The sequence below is a fragment of the Mastomys coucha genome, unplaced genomic scaffold (genome assembly GCF_008632895.1).
Source record: "Mastomys coucha isolate ucsf_1 unplaced genomic scaffold, UCSF_Mcou_1 pScaffold3, whole genome shotgun sequence".
Taxonomy (NCBI): domain Eukaryota; kingdom Metazoa; phylum Chordata; class Mammalia; order Rodentia; family Muridae; genus Mastomys; species Mastomys coucha.
In genome coordinates this window covers 52,971,827-52,982,331 of record NW_022196909.1, presented here as the reverse complement: position 1 = coordinate 52,982,331, position 10,505 = coordinate 52,971,827, and the positions used below count along the sequence as shown (strand labels likewise).

The following is a 10,505-nucleotide window of genomic DNA, read 5'->3' as shown; positions in this document are numbered from 1 at the left end:
TGATTTCTTTATTGTTTCGACTTCCATTTTTAGGTCCTGGATGGTTTTACTCAATTCCTTCACCTGTTATTGTTTTCCTGCAATTCCTTAAGGGATTTTTGAGTTTGTTCTTTAAGTGCTTCTACTTGTTTACTTGTGATCTCCTGTAATTCTTTATGGGATATTTTTGTTTCCTCTTTAAGGGCTTGTACATCTTTACCTGTATTCTCCTGTATTTCTTTAAGGGAGTTATTCATGTCCTTCTTAAGTTCCTCTATCAGCATTGTGAGATATGATTTTAGATCCAATTCTTGCTTTTCCGGTGTTTTGGGGTGTCCAGGACTTGCTGCAGTGGGAGTACTAGGTTCTGATGAAGCCAAGTAGTCTTGGTTTCTGTTGGTAGGATTCTTACGTTAGTCTTTCACCATCTCTTGATTTTTGGTGTTAGATGTTCTTTGTATCTCTGACTACAGCTTGTTCTGTACCTGCCGCCCTGCAAGTCCCCTGTGACTCTTGGGGCCTTGCCTCCCGGCTGGCTGCTCCGTTCTTAGAAACTCACTGTCTCGGTTTTGCTGGTGAAGCTTGCTGCATGTTTGATGGCTACCGCCATGAGTGCTAATCCTTGGCTCCTCTTCATGCCATGCTGAAGGATGACTTCAAACTGGGCACACAGACAGATCACCCTGCTGTCTGAATCTGAGGCGATCTCCTTTCTCCCTCCAAAGTGGATCTGGCATTGTTTCACTGCGTCTAGCAACTGCTCCAGCAGGAATTGCCTTCTGTCATCCAGTCTGGCCATTTTCTACAATAATCTTTTGTCTGGTCAAAGAGAAAGCAAGTATAGAGATCATAATATTTAGATAGGATTACAGATACTGGGATGATAGCAATTTGGACTGGTTCCTGGCATCCGGCTATGGAGCAGTTTCCTGATCCTATTTGGAAAGACTGCTTGTTTTCTGTGGGGGTTTCTTGAACCTCGGATCTCCAGATATAAGGGCTACCCTGGATAGAAATGAATAGCAGGGGAGGATGAGGAACCCATGTCTAATCCAGTGAGGTGAAGCTTGGATGTTGGAGTGGAGTCTCATTTTCTGGGATTGTGGACAACGTAGATGGTCTCGTTGTCCTCTGGAGCTTAACAGAGCACGGTCCTGTTAAGATTGATGTGTATGAAGAAGAGTCATTTTTAGGTGGAAGAATGAAAGATTTGAGGTGAGACAGATGGACCCAATGAGAGAGTCCCTCGAGTTTCGCAGCTGTAGGAGTCACAAGAATTACTTTAAAAGGGCCCTGCCACTTGAGAGAGAGAGGTGAGGGCCATTGACCTGGAGGGGATAGAAGGACTTGGTCTCCAATGTTGATAGGCAGTGGACAGGAGACAGTGCATGGCCGAGGTAGATGGTGGTCAGTAAAATTCTATAGGAGAGAACAGAGGTGGCAAGGTAATGGGGTAAGTAGATGGTCTGAGAGGGGAGAGCATTTAGGTGAAAGACCAGGAGTTAGGACTGGACGTCCATACATGAGTTCAAAGGGAGAGATGAGGAGATGTCGCTTTGGGAGAGCTCGTAACCTGAAAAGAGCCAGAGGTAGGAGTTTTACCCAATCAAGGTGAAGTTCCTGTGACAGCTTAACAAGAGTGGTTTTTAAAGAGCGATTAGTTCTTTCTACCTTATCAGAAGATTGAGGGTGGTTAGGAATGTGAAAATGCCAGGGGATATCTAGGGCCTTTAGATAGGATTTGAGAGACTTGGGAAGTAAATTCAGGACCATTGTCTGATTGGAGAGAGGTTGGGACACCAAACTGGGGGATGATCTCTTGGAGGAGACTGTCTTGGAGAGACTGTCTGGGCCCTTTTGTTAGTTGTGAGAAATGCCTCTACGCACCCTGAGAAGGTGTCCACCAAGACCAGGAGGTACTTGGCATGCCTGACAGTGGGCATGTGGGTAAAGTCAAGTTGCCAGTCAGTTCCAGGAAGAGGACCTCTAGCCTGATGGGTAGGAAAAGGGGTGTTATGATACCTTGAGTTGGGGTCAGATTTCTGACAGATTTTGCAATAAGCAGTGATAGATTTTAAGAAGCTTAAGTCCTCAGGAGTAGGCTGTATATAGAGAGTGTATTGAGCTTGGTACCTGGTAGAGTCCAGAAATTGGATGACAACAGGAGAATGGTGTTTAGCAACAGAGGTGTTCTGGACATCCCAGACTCGGGGATCTACCTGAGAAGCTGGTAAAGGAAATAACATGGTAGTGTTAGTAGGTTGCCTGGCTAGGAAAAGGAGCAGAGGAACCACTGGCAAGCCTGGGTTTAGGTGAAGGTGGGGAGCAAAGGAAATAGAGGTTCTCAGCCTAGCTAGAAGATCCATTCCCAATAAGGGGACAGGACATGTTGGCACTACTAAAAAGGGATGGGTGAAAGGTACACCCCTAAAAATGCAGCTAAGTGGTGGGGTCTGGAGAGGGAAGTAAGGTTGTCCTCCTACCCCAACAATAGGAGAACCAGAAGGAGAAGTGAGTCCCCAAAACTCTGTCAGGACTGAGTAAGTGGCTCCAGTGTCCAAGAGGAAGGAGACGGACCACCCATATACCACAATATCTACCTGGGGCTCCCTGCTAGTGATGGCAGTGGTTGGGCCAGAGGAGCTCAGGCCTCCTCAGTTGGCCATAGCCAAGCCTAGGAGATCAGTTGGAGGGTTATCTGGGAGTGATGTCCCCCTGTTCTGCATAACATGAGGGCAACAGCCCAATGACCCTCTTGATGGCACCTAGGGCATGGCCCTCTTGGCTTGTGTAAGTTAGGGCAGGATTTTGCCCAATGACTTTTTTTTTTTTTTTTTTTTTTTTTACCACATTTGTAGCAGGTACCTGATGGTCTCTGAGTCTTAGGAGACCATGAGTCCAGGGTACTGGCTGGGGCTAGTTGGACAGCCTTTGCAAGCATGTGGTATTTCTGCTTGCGGATCCTATCATCTCTCCAATGGTACACTTTGAAGGCCAGTGCTAAGACTTCTGCCTGTGGAGTTAGGGGTCCCTTCTCTAGTTTTTTAAGTTTAGCTCTTATGTCGGGGTAGCTCTGGGAAAAGAAGTAGGTCATCAGAAGTTGCTTACTTTCTGAGTTTTCAGAGTCCAGATTGGTATGCTGTAATAAAGCGTTCTAAAAATTGAGATGGATTCTCCTGCTTGTCCTGGACAACCTCTTGGAGTTTTTCAAAGTTTACTGGCTTTAAGGCCGCTTTTCTAAGACCGGCCAGAAGACATGTAATGAACCTGTCCCTGGCTAAAATACCACCTGCAGAATTGTAATTCCACTGGGGATCCTGGTCCAGCACTGTCTCAGAGCCAATTGGGTATGTGTTGTCTGTTTGGTGAATTCCATCTGGATACACTCTTGCCTCTTCCCATATTGCGGTCCTCAGGAAGTAAGTTGTTAGTAAGGATCATATGAACATCATGGAAAGTCAAGCTGTAAGATTGAGTGATATACTGGAACTCTTTAATAAACTTGGAAGAGTTAGAAATATAGGACCCCAGCCTGTTTTCTATTTGGGACATTTCACTAAGCAAGAACGGAACATGTACTCTGACAAGACCATCTACTCCAGCAACTTCCCTTAGAGGTGGGACGGTCGCTGGGTCAAGTGTCTCTGGGGAGGAAGGACTTGAAGGTTTGGCTGTAGCCTTAGAGTAGGTGACAGGAGGAGTGAAGGTAGCTGCCAATGAGGGTGTTTGGAGCGGCTCACAGCTTGGCACAGAAGAAGGGGAGGGGTCTGGAGAGGCAGAGCTAGCAGGCTCTGGGGCATCCTGGTGAGGAGGAGAAACTGAGGCAGCAGTTTGGGTTTTTGGCAGCATGGAGACAGGTCTGCGGCAAAAAGGGGGTGGTTCATGAGCTGGATCTAGTATTGTAGTGTCATCTAGAGGAGGTTGTGTAGATTTCATGGCAAAGAGAAATTGGGTTGGGGAACAAGAAGAGTACAAAGAGGGATTAGAATGGAGATAGATAAATGCTTGGACATAGGGAACCTCCTTCCATTTACCAGTTCTCTGGCAGTATATATTAAGATCCCTTAAAATAGTTGGATCTAGGGTGCCATTAAGTGGCCATTTTGAACTCCCATCTAGTTGATATTTAATCGAGATCTTATTGCAGCGATATATTAATTTTGAAGCCTTCAAGTCAGGTGTTAGCTTTAAAGATTTGAGATTTTCCAGGAGACATCCCAGTGGGGTGCCTGGAGGTACAGTTGAAGGCATCCTGACACCCATTGGCGGGTGGTTGGATGTTCATACCAGCATCCTGAGAACAATCCAAGAACCAAAGAGTTAACAGCCAAAGCTAGTGGTTCAAGTCGTCATGAGAAACCCCTAGTGGCTACCCAGCAGACCCTGGTGGCCTGCTGTGGAAAGAAACCCACCTTGGATCCAAGGATTTTTCGGCTGCTAGAACCTGGAAAAAAAATGGGAATGAGAGTTGCTTTCGAGGGAGGGGCAACCAATAGCAGAAGTCCTAAGATGTATGTCAATTGGGAGGCTTGACTGTAAACCCCATGGTTCCCAGAGAAGGCTGGCCGGGCCTTATCTGGAAAGCTGAAGGTTTTCCCCTTGACTGATCCTATTAATTAATATGTCGGTGTCTGTGAGAGAATTATAGTAGACTGGTAAATGGAAAACATGGAACTAAATGGGTTGGTGTAGACCTGAGCAGAGGCTAACCCCACCTGATAGATCAGGCAGGGCACGGCTCACATGGTAGAAGTTTGTATGTCCCGTGGTGTGTGGTTGCAGCTCTGGTTATGGCTGCAACTTGGTGGTGGTATCTTCAGCAATGGCAGCTTCTGTGATGAAAGCCTGCGATTGTTGTAGCCACCAGCTGAGGGGGCTGCAAACTCATGTACTGATGGCAGCCACGGTTGCCGGTGCTTCAACCAATCCACATGGTTGTGATCTCTGCCTGCCCCACTGCAGGGTAGTGGAGCCAGTGCTGGCTGACACAAATTGCCATGTCCCGGGTGTCGGCACCAAATGATGTGTTAGAATGGCAGGTTGCATCAGAATATACTACACTACGCCCAAACAGTTCCACGTGTAAGAAGTTTAATTGAAAGGGAGAAAGGGGGCAGTGGTGTGGAAAGAGAGGAGGGGGAGAGAGAGAAAGATGGAGGATATATATATATATATATATATATATATATATATATATATATATATATGGGTTTTGATGTAGTGGCCCCAGGTAAAGGTGGGAGTTGAGCCCAATGGATTCTGGGAATATGGCAGCTGTTGCTCTGGCAACAGGCCTCTGAGACCCACCCATGAGTTGCCACAGGCTTTGGATGCTAACACTTCCTGTGGAGTTCCTATCCTCTTCAGGGCCTTCAATCTTTCCCCCAACTGTTTCATAAGAGCTCCCAAGGTCCAATCAGTATTTGATTCTGGTTGTCTTTATCTGTTTCATTCAGCTGAATGGTGGAACCTCTCAATAGGCAATTATGCAAGACTCCTGTGTGGGAGCATAACAGAGTATACTTAATAATGTCATGGATTGGAGCTTGCCCATAAGTTGTGGCTCTAGTTGGGCAAGTTTTCTTTGGCCATTCCCTCACTCTCTGCTCCAGCTTTATCCTTGATTTCTTTTAGACAGGAAAAATTTTGTCCTGTGTGTCTACTGTGCTGTGAATAAATCTGATTCTTCACGTTTCTTCTCATGTTTCCATACATTCACCCTTTGGACTCTGTCCCTAAATCTCATAAGGTACAGTATATACATTTGCTATTCAATGCTAAGTTATTTTGCAAGCGTATTAGATTTATAGTTTTAACTTTCTTCTTTTTTGTGTGTCAAGATACAATTTCTCTGTGATGTTCTTCCTGTCCTGATAGTAGGTATAGAAACCACACAAGCACCTAACATGTTTTTGTACAATATTCATATGCTTTTGTGCAGGTCTTCATACACATCTTAACTTTTTAAATTGGGTCAAATTGCAATCTATTTTTCAGAATGGCATATGCTCATGACATCAATATTATCTGAGCCTTCAGATTTAATGGATTCCTGGTGTACGGTGCTCTGCCTCACTTTTGTGTTTGTTATGAAATATTTCATATACAGATGAGAGCTCTGCCTGTGTGCATAAATATAAATATCATGGGTGCATCATTTTTGCGTTGTCACAAGATGGCTTCTAAACTTCTGATCTGCATGTAATGTGTAGTTGTTGTTCCCCATGTAAATGCTAGAAATTGTCCCCCATTATGTGGAAGACCAGCAAGAGCTTCCCATGCTGAGCTCTCTCTCTCCTGCCCTATGTTGCTTATTTATATTACTAATATTTTCATCTGTCCATTTGCAACTGTTTAAACATGCATTTTGCTTTAGTAAAATTTAATTATGTTTGCAGTTGAAACTGGTGCATTCCATGTTTCTGCAAGATGAATACAGAACTGTAGTGAATGTATAATTATTTATAGGAAATTCATAAAGAACTGTGAATTCTCTATCATTTTTGCTTCCTTGTGTGATATTTGCGGAGGAGTGAGGATCTTATCATGTAACTGGAATGTGTTATATAGGTCACACTAGCATTCAGGTCAAAGACATAACACCTGTGTATGCCTCTAGGATTAAAGACATGAGCAAATACACACTGCTTATACACTATTTTTATAATTGGTAATTTTTCAGATACTTTCTTGGATGTGTGCTTGGTACTGTTGTCCTGTTTCTTCCTCCATCTTACTCTCAATTGGCATTTCTCTTGTAATCCTATATCTTATTCAAAAATTTCAGAGGCAATGCAGGTGAAACTTATAACTCAATTTCCTTTCAACATGGTATGAGGATTAGAAAATAATTTCTGTGTCAGGAAATAAGTATGAAAACCACCAGAATTATATGAATATATTGTCAAGAAAAAGTTTACATTTAATTTATTGTAATGTTAGTATCATGGGTTGTATTGTATACATGTATGTTATATTTTAGGATGCAGTTACTTTTGATGATGTGCATGAGAACTTCACTGGGGAAGAATGGAATTTGCTCGATGCTTCCCAGAAAAGTCTTTACAAAGATGTGATGTTGGAGACCTACTGGAACCTCACTGTTATAGGTAAGATGGTGAATTTTCTTATTCCTTTTCAAAATAAGACTTAGATGTTTCTTGGTTATGAATGATCTTCTGTTATTTCAGTTGAGAACAAAGAACATTGAGCTCAATAAATCCAGTTCAGTGCTGTGACAATCCACAGTAATTTGAATTTTACCTAATTTCTAATACAATATTATTCATTTTCTGGTACTGTGTTTTAGGATACAATTGGGAAGACCATCATAGTGAAGAACAATGTCAAAGTTCTAGAAGTCATGAAAGGTAATTTTCATGTGCAAGCTGACACAAATATGCCTCAGAGGAAATTTTAATATGTTCTGGAAGCTTTAAATAAAAGCAAAAATGTAAAACATCAATTGTTTAAGTGTAGCTATGAGAATAATATTCTCACTAAACTATGTATCTCAATGTCAGGTATCTGATTTGTGTTATCAAGGTTTTCCTCTTATAGAGGAAACAAGGAAATTATGCATTATGAGATACCTTTATTTGATTTGTAGCTCCATTAGAGTTAAGCTGTGGTACTACCAATCCCTTCAGTCTCATAACATTTAATAGGGATAAATATATATCCAAAACCTTCTAATAATTAAAAAGTCCATGGTAAAGTTGGTGATATTGATATTCTTGTAGTAACATTGCTAAGTTTACTGACAAGTCAGTTTATGAGTCAAGAATGTTGTCATGGAGAAACCTTAATCCATATACCACATGGCTACAAGGAACATAAAGTCAAATGGTAAAAATAGAAATGTCAGAATAGATAAAACCCTGTGTACATAGGATATTGAAAGGAGCAACATACATCTTAATATTTCAGAACAATACAAATATATATTGTATTCTGCCTTTTGTATACTTTCTGAAATTTGAATTAATTGGATTTCTCACTTTATTGGGAACAACCCCAAACTCATACTGCAGAAAATCCATAAGTATACTAGAAATTTGAAATTCCCTTGTTTATCCTGATTCACAGTGCTAATGTGGTGTAAGTCACACTAGTGCAAAAATTATGAATTTTCATTGTTTTAACGTTTGGAGTTGTCTCAATTTTCTTCAGATATGTGAAATAAATCATATAGAAATCTCATATATTAAAAGAGTACCCATGACTCCAGCTGCATAGGTAGCAGAGGATGGCCTTGATGGATATCAATGGTCCTTGGTCCTGATAAGGCTTAATGCCCCAGTATAAGGGAATGCCAGGATAGGGAAGCGAGAGTGTTTTGGTTGATGAGCAGGTGTGTGTGTGTGTGTGTGTGTGTGTGTGTGTGTGTGTGTGTGTGTATGATATGGGATAGGGGGTTTTCAGAGGGGAAACCTGAAAAGGGGACAAGATTTGAAATACAAATAAAGAAAATAATAAAAAAGGAAAGGATGATATAAATGTGAGCCATGTAATAAATGCTCTTATCATCTCAGGTATTTTCAAAGAGGTAAAACTATCCATAGTAAGGGAGAATACATGAAGTGATAAAACTTTAAGATCTAATTTTTCTCTATTATTAGACCAAAGTGTAAATAAATTCATATTGATATAATGTTTGATCAGGGTAATAAATGTTGTAAATCTTTGACATGTATCAATTAATGTTGCAGGCATATAAGAAGTCATAGTGGAAAGAAGCCATATGAAAAAAAGCAATGTGGTAAAGCCTTCGCAATACCCAGTCATCTCCAAAGACATAAAAGCATACATACTGGAGAGAAACCTTATGAATGTAATCAATGTGGTAAAGCCTTTTCATATCAGAGTGGTCTCCAACATCATAAAAGAAGCCATACTGGAGAGAAACCTTATGAATGTAATCAATGTTGTGAAGCATTTTCATATCAGAGTGGTCTCCAATATCATAAAAGAAGCCATACTGGAGAGAAGCCTTATGAATGTAATCAATGTGGTAAAACCTTTTCACATCGGAGTAGTCTCCAATATCATAAAAGAACTCATACTGGAGAGAAACCTTATGAATGTAATCAATGTTGTAAAGCATTTTCATATCAGAGTAGTCTCCAATATCATAAAAAAAGCCATACTGGAGAAGCCTTATGAATGTAATCAATGTGGTAAAGTCTTTTCACATCGGAGTAGTCTCCAATATCATAAAAGAACTCATACTGGAGAGAAACCTTATAAATGTAATCAATGTGGTAAAGCCTTTTCACGTCATAATGGTCTCCAACACCATAAAAGAACTCATACAGGAGAGAAGCCCTATGAATGTAATCAATGTCGTAAAGTCTTTTCACATAAGAGTAGTCTCCAATATCATAAAAGAACTCATACTGGAGAGAAGCCTTATGAATGTAATCAATGTGGTAAAGCCTTTTCATGTCAGAGTGGTCTCCAACATAATAAAAGAACTCATACTGGAGAAAAGCCTTATGAATGCAATCAATGTGGTAAAGCCTTTTCATGTCAGAGTGGTCTCCAACATCATAAAAGAACTCATACTGGAGAGAAGCCTTATGAATGTAATCAGTGTGGTAAAGCCTTTTCATGTCAGAGTAGTCTCCAATATCATAAAAGAAGCCATACTGGAGAGAAGCCTTATGAATGTAATCAATGTGGTAAAGCCTTTGCAAGATCCAGTCATCTCCAAAGACATAAACGAGCTCATACTGGAGAGAAACCTTAAGAATGTAGTCAATATGGTAAAGCCTATTCATGAGGTTGATATCTCCAAAAATGTAAAAGAGCACATACTAGAGAGAATTCTTATGAATGTAATCAAAGTGGAAAAAGGCTTTTCACAAAGTTTTTGTCTCTAAAAACATAAAGGCAACCATATTGGAGAGAAACTATGAATATAGTCAAGATGCTAACACCTTTGCCTGCCCCACTAGTCTCCATAACATAAAACATCCCATACTGGAAAGAAACTTCATGAACATAAACAATGTGGTAAAGCCTTCTTGCATGTCCTAATCATATTTAAGTGCTTGAAAGAAGTCATCGTAAAAATAAGCTATTGATTTGAATGTGCTTGGCCATAAGAAATGGGACTATTATAGGGCATGCCTTGTGGAGTAGTTGTTACAGTTTTAAAAGAAGTGAATTATGATGGTAGTGGTCTTTGGAGATCTGGCCCATACAAAACAATCCCTCCTACTACTTGACTGGAAGACAAGTCTTTTCTCACTGGCTTCTCATGAAAATGCAGAACTCTCAGCTCCTTCTCTAGCTTTATGCCTGCCTGTATGCTGACATTCTTTCTGCTTCAATGGTAATGGACTAAACATTTGGAAATGTAAGCCAGGTCCAACTAAATATTTGCCTTTGAAAGCGTTGCCTTGGTCACAGAGTATTTTCTTAGCAATGGAAATTCCATCCAAAGAGAAGTTGTTACCCCAGGCTTAAGTATTGATATGATAGGCCTGATGATGTTTTTGCTTGGATAAATGTGGATTTTT

General features: G+C 40.9%; 1 protein-coding gene across 1 annotated transcript in view; it reads left to right on the top strand.

Annotated features, from left to right (window-relative positions):
* LOC116074467 (zinc finger protein 709-like) overlaps window positions 1-9,730 on the top strand; it is a 33,260-nt gene extending 23,530 nt beyond the window's left edge. Inside the window, exons 2-5 of the mRNA XM_031347035.1 lie at window positions 6,962-7,088; window positions 7,289-7,349; window positions 8,775-9,064; window positions 9,123-9,730. Of these exons, the coding sequence (XP_031202895.1) occupies window positions 6,962-7,088; window positions 7,289-7,349; window positions 8,775-9,064; window positions 9,123-9,730 (1,086 nt within the window). The remainder of the gene's footprint in view (window positions 1-6,961; window positions 7,089-7,288; window positions 7,350-8,774; window positions 9,065-9,122) is intronic.
* The last annotated feature ends 775 nt before the right edge of the window (window positions 9,731-10,505 follow it).